General features: G+C 40.4%; 1 protein-coding gene across 2 annotated transcripts in view; it reads left to right on the top strand.

The window, feature by feature from the left end:
- magi3a (membrane associated guanylate kinase, WW and PDZ domain containing 3a) overlaps positions 1-20,342 on the top strand; it is a 151,098-nt gene that overhangs the window by 77,484 nt on the left and 53,272 nt on the right. For both annotated transcript variants that reach the window (XM_053482070.1, XM_053482071.1), the window contains exons 2-3: positions 4,139-4,255; positions 12,260-12,379. In XM_053482070.1, coding sequence (XP_053338045.1) covers positions 4,139-4,255; positions 12,260-12,379 — 237 coding nt within the window. The remainder of the gene's footprint in view (positions 1-4,138; positions 4,256-12,259; positions 12,380-20,342) is intronic.

Below are 20,342 nucleotides of genomic sequence, written 5' to 3'. Positions count from 1 at the left end.
TGGAGGAGGCCGAATGTGGCTCCCTTGAGATACAGTGTAGCTCGCTAACAGTGACTGGGAGCCAAATCGCAAAGTCCAACAAACGCGCAGCGATAAGGAGGAAATGTTAAACGTTTGTGAACGCTTCACTGGACATGTATCACGGTGCATATGTACGGTGCGTCTTCACCTCTGATATTTAACTAATAACCATCTACAGCCAAGTGCTCGCTTTGTAAATCACAGAAGCGATGTACAGCTCACGCATACTTCACGAACTCTCAGTCATCTCAGCAGAGGCACGGCTGATCCCTAAATCCTAAATCCCAGAGCTCTCTGTCGTATGACATTATGATTCCTGAGGAAAAACAAGAGGGGAAATGTCAAGAAGGGATGGGTTGGGGAAAGGTTCTGTAGGAGATGATCGCCTGTTGTGCAAAGAGAGCTGAAGGTAATGGGCCAAAAAATAAAAAAGTATAGCTTTTTTAGTGTCAAGTTTATTTATTCATTTCTTTGGATATAGCAGGGCAAATATTTTTTTATTGAAGCAATTTTAGTGAGCTTGAGTAGATTTTTACTAGGGATGCACCGATCATTTGGTGTGTGTGTGTGTGTGTGTGTGTGTGTGTGCAATCGCATGCCTGCGTATAACAGATGGTTAGGTTTTTAACAAGTGTTGACGGTTCATTTTATGCTGAAAATCCAAAACACCTAAATATTACTTGATATTCTTTTTGACAACGTAAAAGGAACATTGAAAATCTCACACCCACATTTATCAGTAATTGCACTGTAGAAGGTGTAAGGTGTATATATAAAGATTATTAGTTTTATTGGTAGATGATCAAACCCAGGTGCATTAGTTGAGACCTTTATGCTCACAAAGATCAATTGATTAAAAAAAAAAATATATTTTTAAAGGTAAATAACAGAAAGAAAGTAAAGAGTCAGGGGGGGGGGGTCTAAAAAGTGGTCTTGTACATAATATGCTGCTTTCTTTTCTGGCCTTGGAAATCAGAAATGTTTTTAAATTTTTTTGTACCAACTTAATAATGAAGCCATAAAATAAACATGTAAAACAAAGCATGTACAAAAAAAAACCCACACAGAGTGATTAAAGACTTGTGAATGAAAAGTGAATGAAATCTATTTTATTTATTTTTTTAAAGTAAAACTTAGTATCAACCAAGAAAACTGCAATGAGGACATTTCCAATTTTAACCCTCGAATCCAACTCTCGAATTTGCAATATGGACCTGCGCAGTTATTTAATCGCAGAAGCCTGTAGTTTATATCAGGTTATAGTCTGGGATTTATGTAGCGTTTGATAGATTGGAGTCTCTCTTTGATTAGAGTCATCTAAGCTGTTTTTATTTTTATTAATAATAATAATTTAAGTATTGGGAAAACATCCTCCTAATGAGCTAATTTATCTGGTTAATTGGTGTTATTCTAGATATGTTGAATACAAAATGATCAGTTCAGTGATTAAATATAAAGGTTTAAATTCCAATCGCAATATGTGTCCAAATAATTGCAATGTGTTTTTTTTTTTTTTTATGAATCAGATTATGCAGCCCTAATTTTCTCCCACACAAACCGGATTTAGGGATTTACCACACGTGAGGGCGCATTAGCATTATTTCCCTGCAAGTGATCACTGGCTTTTTTTCTACTTCTTTAGGCTCTCACACTCTGAGAATATGAAATGTAGTCGAAAAAACATCCGAGCCTCGGCGACAGCCCTGTGTAGTCTCAGACCCCCAAGTTTAATGGAAAGTAAAGACCAAGCCTTGTGGTTCTCTCCCACAGTTCCCATTTCATTTATTGTGAGAACCACGCTGGCGGGTAACACGAGCAACAGATCATCAGCGCATGCGGTACGCTTAAGGATCATTCTGATGAATAGAAGGCACAGAGTTTTCGTGCATGGGAACTTTTTGGCTGCACGCAGTGCGTTTCTCAATTGTGCGTTTCAATTACGCACCAAAACCGCTGTTGTGGCCTGACCTACATTCCCCTCATTCACTGCGTCTTTACGACGTCCGAAAAAAGTTTCACAACGTTCTGACAGGCGTAGAGTAGATCCAGAGTCAGACGACCATTTTCGGGTTTTATATCTTGTTCCTAGCGAGCCGCAAAACCCAGCCGTGAGCAGCCCAGGTCACTCGGATTTGAACTGAATCCTTAAGCCGTGCCGTAGATAAGCATAAGAGATTATTTTTTTCACATGTAGTTGATCACATTATTGATTCCTTTACATTTTTCGCTCTGTGACCCAGGCTGAGCGATAATGGTTTGCAGGTGTGTGTATGTGTGTGTGGTGGCCAAAGAGAGTGATGTAATCGAAAAGAGGAGACAGGAGGATATTGGCTTTCTCTTCCCTAGAGATCTACTGAAAGAGGGAAAGGAAGAGAAAAGACACAGAGAGTGCAGAATGGAGCAGTGCTCTCTAGTGAGCTCGGCATTTTCAGCACAGTTCAGCATTGCAGCATTGAACTAATGCCTACTAGAGAGAAAAAAAAGAAAGAAAGGACTTATTCGTCAGTCAAGTTTTGGATTCCATAACACCGAGGCAGCTATTGCAACATCCGTGACACCTGTACACTAGGAATGTAACCAAATATAAACCTGGTAACCAGAAAGAACCAATGATGTGATGTGTGAAATGGAAACGGTAAATACAGTACATATACTAATTAACAGCAGACCTAATTAGGACGTCTTTCCTAATTGTAACTAACAACAATCTAAAAAAAAAAATAAAAAATCCAATTTTAACCAGGATGTTTTGAATTGAAGTCCTGAAATAAAGCGTGGCATTATTAGACGGTGGAGTTCCACAGAGAGGCCAGAAAGACGGGTTGAGGCGAACCCTTCTCGGTCCTGATGAACATGGTAATTGAGGAGTAATTAATACTTGAAAATGAAATCTGAATAGGTAATTGTAAAAAGCGCATTAGTATGCAACTCAGCAAGCCAACGAGACGAAGATGAATCAGCGACCCAGTAGGTCATCGTTTTTAATCCCCTCCCGGGGGAGAAGCAAAGGAGCTACTGATATGGCAAAGTAGTAACTTTTCTTGATTGTGTGGGTTTTAAAGCATCAACACCACATGACGTGACATGGTGTGGCTCGCGAGCCGTGTTTCAGCGTACAAACAAACAGTCTGGTGAAATGTTTTAAGTGGTAGTGTCGAGGCAGGGTGTGTGGCAGTGGTAGAAGGGGCACTAATGAGAGGCGAATGGTCATGGTTGAGGCAGAACTTTGGGTTTTTCTGATGGAATCTCATCCCAGTTTGATGACATGCCATGTCCACCCACAAGCTAGCGATCCCAAGGTATGTCTCAGAGGGTGAAGGAGAGAATATGTGCTTCTTTCATATTGACGAGCTCACAGATGCCCATGACTGGCTCAGACCGGATCAGAGGTGTGTGTCTGTGAGCTGGTGTATCAGAAAGAAATCTAAAAGGCAAGAGAAGTTTAACCTGTGTTCATATGAGTGATGTTTGATTACTCATCACCCTTACTGTCTGCCATGATGTCATCCAGTAAAGAAATAGACAATTACAGCATTAGGGTAAATCAAAGTCAGACTGGAAATCATCGGCATAATGCACATCTTAAGGACTGTATGGTCTGTAGAGTTGGCTTATAATTATAACGTAATCATGGATCACCTTCCAGTTCCGTCCCAAGCCGTTTGGAAAAAGTGCAGCGTTCATCAACAGCTGAAAATCGAAAACCTGATGTTTTTTTTTTTTTTAGGTCCTCTTGTCTGAGGCATCTTTTCCCAGAATGCTTAGTGCAGCCTCCTCATCAGCAGCGAAACACCCCCTGGCATTGTATGATAAGATCTACATTGTTTCAGGCTGTTCTGTTCAGCTAGATGTCCTGTAAAGACAAGAGAGTCGTGATTAGTAGGACATATGTTTTTCCTTTAGGAATTCCAGAGTCATCGTCCAATCAGATGGCTGGTTGCGATTTATTTATTCATTTATTTATTTATTTATTTTTCCTCTAAATTGGTCTGTCTATCACACATACATAGGGGCGTTGTCAGAGGTGGTCAGATCAACAGGTTAATTCATGATCGTTTATATAAAAAAGACTGAACGTAGGGGTCTAACGCCTGTGTTGTCGGTTGTGTCTCCGCAGGTAAGGTGTTGAACACGGACCTGCGCCATTACCTCAGCCTACAGTTCCAGAAAGGCTCCCTGGACCACAAGCTCCAGCAAGTGATACGGGACAACTTGTACCTCCGCACCATCCCCTGTGAGTACATATGCACACTGACGTAATCTTCCTCCTGTCTCAAGGTTTTAACTGTCTTCCTGTTGTTGTTGTTGTTGTGGCATCTGGTTGTAAACAGGACCGAATGAGGAAAATAGGGAAACATCAGCACGAAGCCCAAAGCCTACTGTGTAAATTACAGTCATTTGTCACTTCCATTCATCACAGGAGGCTGTACATTTTACCCCCGAGCTTCTTAACACCAGCTTAAACCACTCTCGCAACTAAAGAAAAAAAAAAAACTGAGTTGGATTTAACATGAACTTAATCAGCAGCATCCAAGATTTACTTTAAAGGTCACATATTATACTCTTTAAAAATAATAATAATAATAATAATAATAATAATAATATTGTCTTGAAGGTCTCCAAAATGTGTCTGTTAATTTCACGACTAAAATACAACTCAGATAATTGATTTTTAAAGATTTTTTTGTCTGTTTTTATACTTTTCCCCACTTGCATTTATGACTAACAAAAAAAAAGGAAAATGTGTGTGAGCGCGTTAAAATGTTTAGATATAAAAATGAAAACACAACTAAATGATGAAGGCTAGGTCTAAAATTGAAAACACTGTGTGTGTGAATGTGTTTGCATAGTAAATGACAGAATTTTATAGATTATATTATATTTAAAAAAATCAATTCAGTTATGATCGATCGGAAATTGCGTCTCTGATCTGTCTTTATCTGCCTTTATCCCCCTCATTACCCCCTCATTACACACGCTTACACACCAGTCTTAAAACACCGCCAGTGCAAATTACTCGAAAATCACGTGCATTAGAAGCCGCCCGCGCCCGTGAGCTCGACGACACTACATCCAGTTCAGTCAAGTTTTGAGACTATGGAGGCAGGTTAAGGGCCGGTAAAACTCCACCATTTATAATCCTACTGGTGAAACCCATGTGGTAGGAGTGAATTATTTGCTTTTGTTTAGAAATAATAATTATGGCGGGTGACAGAGACGAGTGGGACTCAGTTAAATGTTAAACTCTTTTATATTTTGAGTGACTTCATCAAGTGAAAATGTAATATCGAATCAGGATGTTTATAAAATCACAATTTTAAGCGGCACCTAACAATCACCTTCGTGATAACATCATTATAAAATATATTATTTTATAATATATCTCAATTCTACCTCACTTTTTTTTAACCGGGTTCCATCGCAGTTCAGCTAATAATTCACTCCTACCACCCAGGATGCTGTAGTGCCTGTCAATGTGTGAATAGTTTAGAGCACCACCTGTAGGAATGTAGATGAACTGCAACATATTGCCACCTCAAATGCAGGCATACGTACATTTTATTTATTCATTCATTTATTCATTCATTTATTTATTTATTTTTAACTTGATTTTGGAGTCCGGTGTGGGGACAAAAGAATTGCGATATATAGCTAAATAATTATTTTCCCTCATCTCTAGGGATATCTAGTGGAATTCAGTCCATTCTACTTAAAAGGAGCGAAGACTTTGCTGTAACTCGACACATTCTTGCACTTGCGTTCTCGCCCCACGGTTTCCATTAATTATATCAGATTTCCCATTAGTTAGACATATTTAGGAGCTAAAAGTAAATCATGGTTGTTTTTCCTTTTGTTTAAGATTTTTTTCCTCCATTTCTAATAGGCACCAACAATAACAATGTTTGCTTGGGACATCAGAGGAACCAAACAACTTCTGACAGCAACCATAAAAACAGATCCCCTAAAAAATTCGAAACATTTTAGTAATGGCCATATTATCGAAGGACTTTCAGATCGGAGTTTTCCTTTACAGCAGCACCTTTCTTAAGCAGCTCCACTCCCTCGCGTAAGAGCGGCTCGTAATGCCGCAGTACAGGAGCGTAAATCTTTGCGGCGTCTCTCGCGTGCTGCAAGGCACCTTTAATCTGCAGCCTTGCCGTCTGTCCAAAAGCTGCTCCTGGAGAAAGAGATTGATGCCATCGCCGCTACACTTCACCTCTTTTTTCACACACATTCTCACACTCACTCACACACTCGCTTTCTCTTTCTCTCAGTCTCACTGTCTGGCTAAGATGAACTTTTGTTTCATTTTTCATCTCTGGAACCTTTTCGCGTTTTCGGCGATGAAAACGAATCTCTCTCTTTCACGAGAAAGCTAAATTTAAATTTGCTGGCAAGTGATGAATTTAATTTGTAGGAAATTTTAATTCAGCGATGAGGAAAAAAAAACATTTTTCAGTGAATAGTAATAGTACTAATGCAGTAACCCGTTTCTAAAGCACAGAGAGCAGTTTATTTTGTTTTTTTTTAGTGGTAATTCTGCTCCATTCTGCTCTTTTTAAGTTGATGGTTAATGTGTGTTGTGACTCGTGACCTCAATATAACAATCAAGGACTGTCTCCTCTTGACTCTTGTTATTTCTATCATGCCTTGACCTCCATCATGCTTGGATGACAGAGAATGCCCAAAAACCATGTGTATTAACCAGACCTGTGTGCTCTGAACTCAGTTTTAAGATTAACCTGAAATATTTTAGTCCGTTTTAGTTTTGTAGAAATGAGACGTCCATCCTGATGCTTTCCTGCTGACTTAGGTTACAGTGTTAGGAGTATCCGTATGGATATGCTTTAGATTTTTATTTCCCCTAAAACATTTTATATTTATTAAGTCTCCTCTTGCTTTACTGAATAATCTTATCCGGATACTCCAGATAGGCGTTCAAGTCTTCTGTTTGCACAGCTTGAAAGATTAAAACTCCCTTTATTTCTCTATATAATTTCCCGCTACAATAATGCACTTATCCCAGTATTTCACCAATGCATGGATACCATCAAGGTTAAAGGTTTTCTCAAAAAATGGCCAGAGCCATGATTAGACTGTCTGCTTCACGTCTGATACGCTGGCCTCCCAGGAACTCCTTTAACGGGTCAATCATGTGGCAACGGCTTGGAGCAAGGTCAGGACTGTACAAGGGATGTGGCAGTAACTCCCAGCCGAGTTCCTGTAACATGCAAGCAATATTAACACCAGTAGACACTTAGGCATGTACTGCAAAAAGTCCTTTAAAAGTTTTTTTTAAAGTGGCTTTACAGGCTTAGACAATGCAAACTAAAGACACTTTTTTTTTTTTGGTGTGTGTGGAGGCGTTTTTTATGCCCACACCTCTTCCGACCTTGTTAAACCACCTCGATGTAAAAAAAAAAAAAAAAAAAGATGCTTTTGCTTATCACCACTTAAATGAAAAGAACTAAAAAAAACAACCAAACTTTGCTTGGATTTCTGTTGAGCTTCTTTTGACAGAATTGAATGTTACTTTGCTTCCTGTTTGCCCTGAACACGAACCCCAATGCCAGACACGCGCTGCTGTATTTTGACTCACAGATGACTCAGCTTTTCACTTCAACACGTCCTTCTATCGTGACACGCGCCCGACTCGAGATTGTATCGTTTCACTGACGTCCTCTCGTTTCTCTTAAAAACCGTCACTCGTCTGTCTGTCTTCTGTTTATGGCATTTCTGAGGCAGCTGTTAATGCTCAGCTAACTGCTCTCAACACAAACATTTACAAGTTGTGGAATAGCAATGTCATTTAAAAAAAAAAAATTTTTTTTACGATTGTGTGTATCACAACATACACCATGAGACATGATACTTAAGCACTTACAACATGACACAATGATATAAGTGACTAAAATATCTAACGGATTGTGGTCCCTTGAAGATAATCCTCGGCCCTGGAGTTTTTTTTTTGTGCTTGCGGATCAGGGAACAGGTTAACTAATCCAAAAACACGACAATGTACGGTACGTACTATTGGATTTGTGGGTGAGATTAGTGGTGTCGAACAGAAGCTTACTGGATGCACGAAAAACAAAGGTTGTCTTTATTAACATGAACACACGTCATAACTTGGTGATTCTGGTGGTTTATATTTTGGAGCCAAATTTACCCGTCTTTACTCCGATTCTGTCCCTTTTTCTACCCAGGTATTTGATGCTCCCACATTAATTATGGCTCTACCGCCAATCAGAAGCGTCTGTAAGCTCACGCAAACGAAAGGAGCGGATAGGAAAGGAGCGACCCGTCAAAAAGATGCAGTCAGCTGCATCGCGTGGTTCGGAGGGACCACGTGATGGTCTTCGGCCCTCCTGGCTGAGTGGTAGTAGTAGCTTATTGTGGGAGCCCCCTAGTGAAGGGGAGAAATTAGATAACCCTAAATTAGGGAGAAAATCGAAATAAAATAATAAAAATGAAATAAAAAAATTAAACATAAAAAAGAAACAGAGTTTAAGAGGCGAAGTTTGCAGCTATCATACATCCATACTATCATTCATACCCTTCCCTCGGCTAAAAAGATTAAAATTGAGGATCATCATAAAATAACACTCTCATATCCACACACACACACACACACACACAATGGATTTATTGCTCCTAAAAGTCCGTGAAATTAGATTATGAAATTTCACACTGATTGTCTGGTAACACATCAAACTGACTATCCTGAAGATTTATCCTGCTTCGGCATGCAGTACAAGCCATCATTGGCAACATTAGCTTTACAGTGTGGGCTGTATGTTTTGTGCCTATTATGGCGGCTCCAGGGAGGAGCGATGGCACGGTGGCTTAGCGGTTAGCGGTGTCGCCTCGCACCCCTCAGGGTCGGGGTTCTGTTCCCGCCCTCAGATCTTCTGTGTGGATGCAGTTTGCACGTTCTCTCCGTGCTTGGGGGGTTTCCTTCGGGTACTCCGGGTTTCCTCCCACAGTCCAAAGACATGCAGATTAAGGCTGATCAACTTTCCCGTATTGCCTGTAGTGTGTGAATGACAATCTGGCGTTGAGCTGGCAACCCGACGCCTTACCTAACTGCCATAGAAACGACGGATATATCTCCAGGGTGGGGCGTATCCATCACCTGATGTGCCGAATGGCACGTAGACAGACCAAAATACAGAATACCTGGGAGGAGTCAAGCCCGGAGCTGGTGGAAAGTCTTGCCAACTTAGTTTTTTGTTTTTTTTCTCCTTCAGGAATATTGTAAATGTCATGAATAACAAAAGACTCATTTATACAGAAAGAAATATTCAAAGTTAAAGAAGAAACAAAGTCAGGGGATATGTTTTTCTCACTCTACAGACCCATGAGACTGTCCAAAAATGATCCAAAAGTGAATTTTTATAATATGTTCCTCTTTAATGATAACCCAAGATCCAATTATGCCAAGTGTAACAGTCAGCGAGGCTTTTCTCTATCTGCTGAATCGAGACTCCACCGGCACAGGTTGGTGTTGTTTCGCTCATCATGAATCTTTCAGAACGACCTGGAGTGACCACACTAACAACCCCTCACGAGGCCTCTCCTGCCCAAGGCTGATCTAGTTCACTTCTTTCCTCTCGCTCACCACTCCATCATAACACCTCAGCCTCAGAAGTGTTACATGAAGAGTGCACCCCCCCCAACCCCCAACCCCCGCGTCCCTCTTCCGCGGGCAGCGGGTCAGCGAAGTCATTAAAGTCCCAGGAAACGGAGCGAGAGAAGAGATCAAGCGGCTGGCGCGTTCCCATTCGGCACGTAATCCTCGCTGCTCTGGCCATCTTCGCTCTCCCAGAGGCATTAATATCCTTTATGGCGCGGCAGTAATCTCCCTCCGTCTCATCCGCTGATAAAAAAGAGAAGGATGGCAGAGAGGATGGAGTAGAGGCTCTGATGCCCAGGTGTTTAATCTTTAGCAATTCTTTCTTTCTTTCCTTTTTTTAAAAAAAAAAAAGCAGTTTAAGGATCTTCCCTTTTAAGCTTTGCCCTGATCTCTGTAATGAGGTTTCAGCGAAAAATCTGCGCTCTCATAATGCCACAGATATGATATATTGTACTTCCTATTAAAATGTTGGCTAAAGTAATAACAGCAGCCCCGGTTCACAACAGCACCGAATAACAAGGTGCGAAACCTGTCATACAGCATCATAACCAATGTTTCAGTGTTTCCTCCATCATCTAAATGGCTCCCCTTCCGTCTCGGAAGATATTTCATTACAGGCGTTTACAGACCGGCAATTCAAGATTGTAATAAATAAAATGCTTTCCTGGAGACCCTGTAAAGGCACGCGGTCATCAGGAACACCTGGGAGCGCAGCGCTAATGAAACACCAGGAGAAATATCAGTTGATACAGACGCACACTTTTCACGTTGTAAACTCGTACACATGCAAAGATCGTCACGATCGGAATTTCATTTCCTGAATTCACACTGAGCAGTTTTTGCACGTAGCAGACTTTGAACTTCGATACACACTTGTGCACGCATTGTTTCGTGTAATATGAATCAAATTCTTGTGAATGTAAGGAGTGGCATTCAGTTTCAACCTCAAACGATCCACCCACTGCTCACAGAAACTATCATATGACAACTCGTCATGTGGCTTAAAATGAGATTTTTTGTTTTGTCCTTGTGCTCCGATTAGTAAAATATACCAACTGTGACTACTAGGGTAGGTCACCTCTTATCTTTGTTACTTCCTTAAAAGTTTTTGTAATGTCTTGCAAATAGAAATGTAATGCATCTAGGAGCGAAAGTTGTTCGTGGGAAATGGAAGAAAGGTCAGGCCACATGTTATACAGTGGGTGTGTTTGTTCTGTATAAGCTTTAAATAGTTGTTGCACAGAACTGTTGCTGAAATAATGCGTCTGTGGCGTGGTGGTGTGTTGCCGAGCATGCTTGTGTCAGATACACCAGATGTCTAGTGACAGCAGGGGAATGAATGAATTAAATAAGCCCTGCACCCATAATGACCTACAATAGCAGTCAGAAGGTCTTACACACACACGCACACACACACACACTCACGCACTCACATTGGGCTTTTAATGACTTTTCAGAGCTTGTCTTTTTCTCAGGTAAAATGATTAGACGATATACTTTATCTTTAATAGAAGGAAAAAACAAACAAAGAATTTGGCACATCTATTGCAGAAAAATAAAATAAATTTGGTCACGTGACCATTATGAAGCATGGCATCCATTAGAAGGGCTGAAAGTAAAAACTAAATTCCCGAAAAAGGATCATCTCCAGGTAGGATGTTATTCTTACGTTAGGAAGATGAGCATTTGTACAACAGGATTGAAACATCTGTCGGTAATCAATGCAGTAGATACTTGTATAAGTAACTAACCTTTTCTCAAATGCACTGGATATTGGGCACGATGTTTTTCTCATTCCCGCCCTTCCTATACTGCTGTGTGATTGGCCAGCTAGGATGTCAGTCAAGCTGAGGAGTTGTTTATATTTGCCTGTCTTTTGTGCAACTGTTACCCTGATAAACAGTGAAGACTACAGTTTTCTTTTGTGACCAGATTGTGTATCGTTCAGGGAAACAGACTCCGCAAAGACATGTTAAAGACGAATCAGAAATAGCGTCTTTAAAAAATAATAATAATAATGATTTACAAAATACAAGGATCGTTCAAGTCAGACCGGGCCTGGGTTGTGACGGAAGGTGTCAGAGTTTTTGAATCAAAGTGGATGTGACTGAGCAGACGGAGGTCCTCTGGGTCAGGGGTCGAGAACCGTTAGATTTAAGACTCTTTAATTTGAACAATGTGTGTGTATGTCCTATTTGAATACTGACGTAACTTTGGGACATCAACAACTTCATTCTTGCATCGGATTTATCTGCTAGTTGAAAAACACCACTCACATCTGGAAGCTCTACTCAAGTAAAAGCAGGCCTGTATCTGAGATTTGAGACATGTTGCAGGCTATTAAATTAAGAGTGAAGATGAAATTATTCTGACCATCACTGTAAAAAAAAAAAGGAGACTAGTCCTTTAAAGAAGCAAAGTTAATTTTTTTTGTTCTTCTCAGTGCTCAAGTCTGGTCCCTTAAAAGATTGTTTTTGTTATTATTATTATTAGTAGTATTTTAGTTTATGTGATAATAGAAGTTGTGTTCCTTTATTCCCAATTCTTCTAAAGTCTAAGGATACAATATGACCCTTTGTTTTGCGTCCGTTTCTCTAACAGGTACCACAAGACAGCCGCGGGAGGGCGAGGTTCCCGGAGTGGACTATAACTTCATCAGCGTGGAGGATTTTCGTGTTCTGGAGGAAAGCGGGCTGCTGCTGGAGAGCGGAACGTACGATGGTGCGTAAAAGTGTGTGAGAACACAGCAGGGCTACGGTTAAACAATTTGGGCTAGTTAGTGGGTTGCTTATTGCTAATGGTGAAGAGACTGGTGTCTCAGTCCACCGTAAATGCATCTAATGATTTCCAGAGTCGAGAGCAATTTTGGCGAGAAAATGATTATTATTTGACCTAGAAATATTCTACATTTGGGGAGACCTTTAGCGAAAACAGGAAGTTCACAAGTCCAGCGACTTACGTCATGTGCCTGGTGCCACTAGTGGGGGTTCTCTCTGATGATCTTTGAGATTTCCTAAACTTGTAGAAATTCCGATTCCTATTTAATCTCCTTAATCTCCCAGTCACTGTCCTGCCGCCATAAGTGCGGTAAGAACCAGCCTCAGGAGAGTAATAGGAGGATAAAAGTAGTCTTTTGTTGTTTTTGTTGTTGTGAGAAGTCTACAGAAAATAATTGACATGTCCAAAAATTGTCTAGTTCTTGCTAAAAAATGGCAAGTCTCAAAAGACACTTAGGGAGTTTGAAGAGATCCTCCGAGAGCCCAGGAGATCCAGGAAATCTTCAGTAGTACACCAGGTTTCTTACCGAGATTTCTCACTGGCCTCCTATATGTGTGAAAGAGGTACTAATGGTGTGAATCTTTTACTTCTTCTTAGAGTTTTCTCAGTTCGCTAGCATGTGCTACATCGTGCTGCAGCATTATGCTAGCTGTGAGTAAGCTTGTTGGAACACAGCATCCTGGTTAGTCACAGTGAGTGAACAGTCTGCCGATCCCTTGACGTATCCAGACTGGGTTGGGAGCTCCAGAGTGTTCAATAATTTCTACATTTGAAAACGCTGACTCATTGTTTTTTGGGGGTTTTTTTTCACTCCCTTTTTATTTTTTAATGGCTCACTTTTTCATTCATGCAGTCAGGGTAGTGTGACCCTCATCAGAGTTGATGTTAATCATTCCATAGCTTTTTGATTTCACTGGAAGTTTCTGTGTCCCTGTGTCACCGATCCTAGCGGTGAGTAAAATGGCGCTTCTCTGGAGCCCTATTGTTTCCGCTTGCTCAGTCGGATGGGTTAATGACCTTCCCATGAGTCCTGGGACTGTTATTTTCCCCCCTTTAGAAGGTAGTAAGTGTAGTGTAAATTTCAGACAGAAAAGTAAATCAGGTCGACGGCGAAGTCACAGGGGCTGCTTTTAGGACGGGATCCCGTCCATCTCCGTGACTGATGCGTGTTGCTTTTTAGTCTCTTGGTATTTCAGGCTGAAGGATAATTTCACAGTGGCTAATTCTGGTCAATGATACCTTGTCTTTGCCTGATGTCGGGTGTAAAAGTCAGCGCATGTAAATGAGCTCGGGCTGCTTCGCTGCTGTCCGCTTCTATCTTCTGCTTTTTCTGCTCGACAGGCTCCTTTAAACCCGGACCGTTAATGTGGTAATTCAGGTGTTATTTTTAAGTAATGTTTCCAGAGTAATACATCTGTAAACTCACAAGGTGTATGTGTACACAGGGTATATGTACATGTCTACATCATGTAGACATAGTCATTACGTAAAACTACAATACATGCACATGATCAGTAGTACAAAGCTGTAAATCATGGGTGGACTGTTGATTGGATTTAATTCAATTCACAAAAAAAATCATTAAGGTTTACATCATGATTTGTCTCAAGATGCTATATTTACTACTAAAAGTTGTAAATAAACTTCGAAATGTTGTTACTTGTGTTATCAGTTGTTTAAATGTTAAAAAAAAGCATCAGCAATAATCTCACAAAACACGAGTATTTGTGAAAGATTTAATTGAATGATATTTTCTACAAAAGTTGTGGTAGTTATCAATTTTGTCAAAATCATTTCACTGAATCAAAACTGACCAATTTTTTAGAATTATTTTAAATTGCATATTCAATTAAATCATACACATCTGCTCAGGACAATAACATGTTCTGTTTGAAGGCAGTAGCTTCGTTAGGACCTTAATAATGTAGCCTTAGCGTTCACTTTATCAGCGATCATGAGTTTGAATCCCGGTGATGCTACAGCTATCTGTAGCTGGGAGTCTAAAGAGCAGATCTCTCTCCCTCTCTCCCTCCCTCTCTCTCTCTCTCTCTCTCTCTCTCTCTCTCTCTCTCTCTTTCTTGGGAAGGGAAGGGTAGCACACCTGCACTCTCACATCAGTCATATCAATCATGGACGTCTGTGAGTTCAGAGCAGGTTAAGGCACCATTTAACGATGTATGAGCAGCCGTGCAAAAATGTTGCGATGCGGTCATCACTTGTGTCTCGGAGAAAACACATCATTTGTATTTTTAATGTAGTCTTCAGGAACAGTTCTCCAGGGTTCTTTTCTGGCCCTCATTTTTTTCAATTTTTTTGTCTCCTCATTTTCAGACTAGTCCCTTTACATGAGCAGTTTCAGATTAATTTTTTATATATTTTTTGGTTTGTTAAGCCACACAGTGACCTTTGAATCACCCAAGCTTAAAAAACGTCAGTGAGAAACAGGTGCAGATGATGACAGATGATCAGGTCAGTGATTAGTATACCGGTGATGCTGAACGCTGAGTGCTTGGAACAGACGAGAAGGTAAACGAGGTCGCTGTTTAGGTCATTACATAAAGAATCAGTTTTTCAATTGTATCTTTTGGCACTTTGCAGCCAGTCGCAGTAAACCATTTTCTTCTGATTCCTTCATTTAATCTACAGTAGATTATTTAATTAAATTTAAATTCAAGGAATTAAGACTTTTGCACAGTACTGTACATTAAACAGTACAGTATGTAGTTACTTGACAAATTTTTTTTCAGATTTCCTTTGTAATCCCCCCCATGTTATTATGTAAAAAAACAACAACAGTGCAACAGCTTAAGAGCTCGCTAATGCAGTGTTTCTTTTATCGTCTAGTGTGCTCCATCGGCATTATAAGAGCTTGTAGACATTTGGGACGTAACCTCACTGACCCGTCCACTCTCTTTTAAAGCTTGACTTCAGTATGGGGTTTGCATTTACTCAATATTACATCAGAGTTGTGGGCAGAAGCTCATGTGGATGGATGTCCTCAATTCTCCTCTAACGCCTCCATTCCCCCAAGTGACTAAAGCCTGCGCTGTGGGAATGTTCAAAACCGGCGGATTATTTGTGACTGAGCAAGTGAGAGGGAGAGGGTTTTTTTTTTTCTTTCCCTCTATCCTCCAGGCTGTCTCTCTCTCTCTCTCTCTCTCTCTCTCTCTCTCTCTCTGTCTTTGTCAGTACAGCAGAGTGTCAAGGCCAAGTTGGGTTAGAATTTGGGAGAAAAAAGTCCTGTGTGTGTGTGTTTGACAGGAAGGAGCTTTTGACCTTCCTTGCTTTGCCTTTGATGTAAGTATTAACTCATTACACTGACTGTGGATTCGGGTGGAATATCAAAACACTACACTCTCTGCCAAAGCAGCCATTTAATCCGTGCCGCACACTTTCAAGATCTAGAGTGTCTCGTACTGTTGTTTAATGCTCTGCATGAGAACAAGTGTCAAAGCATAGCGGTAAAGAAAAACAAAGGAAACAAAAAAAAGAAAAGAAATATAGTGCAGTTTTACACAATCAGAATGAAATGAACATATTTTTCATTTGGTTTCAAACTGCATGCGAATGAACAATTCGAAAAGCAAAATAAATCAGAGCTGAATCAAGTACTGGATAAAAGTGTCAATTTAAAGTGTAAATAACGAGCGTTATGTGACTCGATTCAGGTGAGCCGTGCACGTGTATAAAAGTCAAAATACAGAACATTTCCCTTCAGTCCATGGAGTCGAGTCGATTTTGAATCAAATCACTTCTTATCGAATCACACTCTTCGGTCCAGATATTTTCGTCCACACCCGAGCGCGCTCGATTGTTGTTGGTTTTTTTCACATTCTACTAAAAGAAAACAACTCGGAGGATGTTTTGAATGAAATTCATCACTGCACATGTGAAAGCCCCTTAAACCTGCGACATTTCGTTCCTGGAATAAGGTTAATTCATGCCTCCGCGCTTTGTCTTCTTAAGCTGCTGTAATAGGGTGATATTTCTCAGCGGGGACTCTTTCACATTATTCCGTGTTCCTCAGCGAGGGGAAAGGTTACAGCTGACTCACACACACGCAGCCAATAGAGCACTCTGACCCTCGAGAATTTCTATTCAAATTCTAGCGTAGTCAGGGTTTATTCACTGGCTCTTCTGTTTATCATATGAAGCAGCTCGGGCGTGTGCGCTCGAGTGTGTGGGAGAGAAAAAAACGTGCATGCGCCTCTTATTTCAGTGAATTTCTGCCCGAATTAGACGTCGTCCTTGTCCAAGGTCTGGCTTATCAAAGGTTCACTGAGATTTATAAATCTATTTATTCGCAAGACTGAAGGAGGAACACAAATAGGCAAGATTTTTGTGAATATTTTCTGAATGCATTTTTTTTTTCTCCCACTTAGTCATTACTTATAGGTCACAGTTTATTCCTTGCGGTGCTGCATTTCCTGACACTCAGGAAGCGGTGCATGCCTTATTGAGGTAACAAATGTATTTTACTATATTATTGTATACCCTGCATGTTACAGAGTGGAAATGTATACAATAAATAAAAATACCTTAAACAATTAATAGTAAGTCCAATCCGTCTGTCCGTCTGTCCATTCAATATGTATACCTCTTATCCTGTGTAAGGTTCAACGAGGCCTGGAGACTACCCAGTTAACCCCCTTATGTGGAAACGCTTATAAAGTCGTTAAAACGTGAAAGGAAATCGAAATACCTGCAGGAAACTAAACAAGCATGGCGCGAACATGGAAACTTCAAGCCAAGCGCGCAGACCGAATACTAGATCCAATCTCCCAACCCTTAAGGTTGGTATTACCAGCTATATGTTTATAACTGATCACATCATGTCTTAAGAAGCCATGAGGTTATGAGCAGAGAAGTGATGTTCACCTTTTTCCATCAGCTGTCCATTTGCCTTGTGCCCCACATAGCCTCAGATCCCTGCCAACTGGAGCAGAAGCTGATGTGGCCGTTGTAGCCGAACAAGTCTGTCTTTTGATCACCTTTAACAACAACACGGGTTTACTGTACTGTACGGTAGTGTATGGGTTTCACCGTTTCTGTAGCAGTTGTGTTCTGCACAGGGCAAGCTTGCTAGCCTGATGCCCAACTTCTTTCTTTTTGGTACTGGCAACAGTTAAGTTGTTTTGTATGGGCGTAGGTTTAATGGGCTTGCCCAACGGCCCAGCAGTGGCAGGACTCAAACCCCAGACCATCCAATCAGCAACCCAGAACCGTAACCGGCTGAGCCCTTGCTACTCCTGTCTAGGGACTGCATGCATGAAAATGATTTTTCAGTTTCTGAAAATACTCCAACCATTTCTTCTGGCACTAACATCCATGCCACGGTCACAGAGACCATATAGTCGTCCCTACTTCCCGATTAACTGAAGCTCTTGGCTTTATGCATTCCCACATGATTAGCCGGTAAGAATATACAGGTGTTCCTATTAAGGTCACCACCCAGATTTAGCTTGAAGGTGTTTGGAGTCAATTCCAAAGAGTCGATTCACTGATTCATTAAAAGCTATAAAAGTCCATTGGAACAAAAAAAAAATCCCCCCTGAAACACAGCAGTGGAAATGAATTTATCAAGTCAGGTGATTATTAAATGATTGCTGCTGAAAGTTTGTCCATTTTTCATAAAATGCTCAGTTTTTAGAAAAACACAATCATCCCCCAGCCTTTTTCCCTAATCACCGGCATTGCTGATCTTAGCCGTCCTTCTCTCCTGCCTACTGATTTTTTTTCTTCTGCATATCTCTTTCCCTCATGTCTCTCTTCATCCCTCCATTTTTCTCTCTTCCCCCCACTTTGACTGAGCTCGTGCTCATGAATGAGTAATGGCATGTTTATGAGCGATTCATCACGCCGCAGCCCGACTCGCGTCTGCGAGGCCTGCGATACAGCTACTCCGACAGCGCACATCTCCATGATGAAGACGTGACCAGTTAAAGCCGCGTGCTTCCTCGTTTCTCCATTCAGGCGTGATAGATGGACATGTACAAGGCCTGTGGCAGAAGAAAAGGATGATTTCGACGTTCCAGAGGAAATTGAGCCGGTTTGGAAGTTGGGACAGAAAGAAAAATAGATTGGGTGGTATTAATACATCATATTGTGTAGCCACTCTGGAGAGCATTGCTTGATTGCTTATATGAGCTCCAACTGTAACGTTTGTACATAAAAAAAAATAATAATAAGATTAAAGAGAAGCCAAAATTCTATCCTTTTATTAAAACTCTTGGGGTGAACTTGAGAAAGTGTGGTGTTTGACAATTACTAGACTTTTAGAATAAAGTGCTGATACATACTGTAGGTGGATCAGCATTATCAGCAGTGTGTCCTCAATAAGTCATACACCTAGAGTGATGACACACACACACACACACACACACTAAAAAATCAGTTTCTTCAAGCCATCAGTAAAGTGAATGTTTTAATGATTAGTAATGTTTAATTTAAATAAAAAATAAATAAAGTTTCTTAGTTTTATTTCACACAAACAACAAAGGCAACAATGTTCAGGCTGGTAGACAGCTTTTTATATATATAAAAAAAAATGTCAAGGAAAAATATGTGTGGGGTTGCGGGAAATATAAATCAGCCTCACTGGTTTCAATGAATCAGTCTGGGATGGCAAATGGCTGTCCCGATGGTGAATAATCCTAAAAATTCTCCTAAGAGTTCACAGTCCAATAGAGTGGGAAACAGCTCTAAGACGAAATGGTGTTCGGGATTCCCCTTGAGATTTAAAGGCGCAGAGATTACACTGATACATTTCACATGTAAGATTCATTTCCTTATGCGCATTAATGGTTTTTGATCACATGATGGCAGTTTGGGAAAAGGGAACGGATTCAGTGAATTCATATGTTTTTCATTGTTTATCTGTGTCAAAGGCGTATAAGCCACATTTTGTCTGACTTAAGAACAAATCAGACTTAAGAACATGCTCCCGGAACAGAACTCGCTCATAAGTCGGGGACGACCTGTATATGAAAGAGAAAGCTTGACAAGGAGCCAAAATTTTTTTATTTTGATGGAGCATAGTTGAGGGAGCTGTGTGATTTAATCAGTCGAATCCATGGGGCAGTTTTTGATTTAGGATCAAATCATACTTTTTAAATAATTTTGACAAAGTTACAAATGTTAAATGGATAAAAGGTTACCGCTTTTTCATCAGGTTTTGAGTTGCTCGAAACCTGAGTAGCCCTTTGTCTGAGACATGATTTTTACATAACTAAAAACATTACACAGCGTTTAAACCTTTATTAGATAATTTTAGTTAAAACCTGTACGAAATATAGCTGCTTGAGACAAATCAGACGATAATCATTGATGTTATTAAACTGAATCGAAGCAAAAATCAAAAATGGTGTATTATACGTACATGGTTAGAAGAGTACAGACAGGTAGTGCTAAGGAACTTCGTTATGGCTGAGTTTACATTGCTCTATTTCGAGTTTTTTGATCACAGGTTTGTATGTCATAACTGTTCACGTTTATAATGACAAATGACGTATCTGACTGTAAAAAATGGCATGCATGTGCACATCGATATGCCTTAGCTCGCACCATCATGAGTTTGTGCAACCACTCATAATGTACATTGCAAACAATTGATGCGATTTTAGCTAAAAATATGTTTGGGATTTTACTCTGGCCGACGGCAAGCAGTTAGGCTGACTTTGTTGAAGTCCAGAAGAAGGACAAAAGCCAGACGCTTCACTGCCGGGAAATCCCAGTGCTGCTAGTTGCTTGACGTCAGCGAGCGCTCCATGCCATGCAAAGGCAAAAAGTCACCATATTTTTACCCTTCTTTATTTTTATACCTTCAATTTACAATTACACTTTAATTCTGTGTAATTTATAATTTTTTTTTATATTTCTGTTGTAATTCTATTTTATTCTGTAACTT

Source organism: Clarias gariepinus, chromosome 22, assembly GCF_024256425.1.
Source record: "Clarias gariepinus isolate MV-2021 ecotype Netherlands chromosome 22, CGAR_prim_01v2, whole genome shotgun sequence".
In the NCBI taxonomy this organism is placed as follows: Eukaryota; Metazoa; Chordata; class Actinopteri; order Siluriformes; family Clariidae; genus Clarias; species Clarias gariepinus.
The sequence above is the reverse complement of the archived record's forward strand: the minus strand, read 5'-3'. Positions and strand labels throughout refer to the sequence as shown.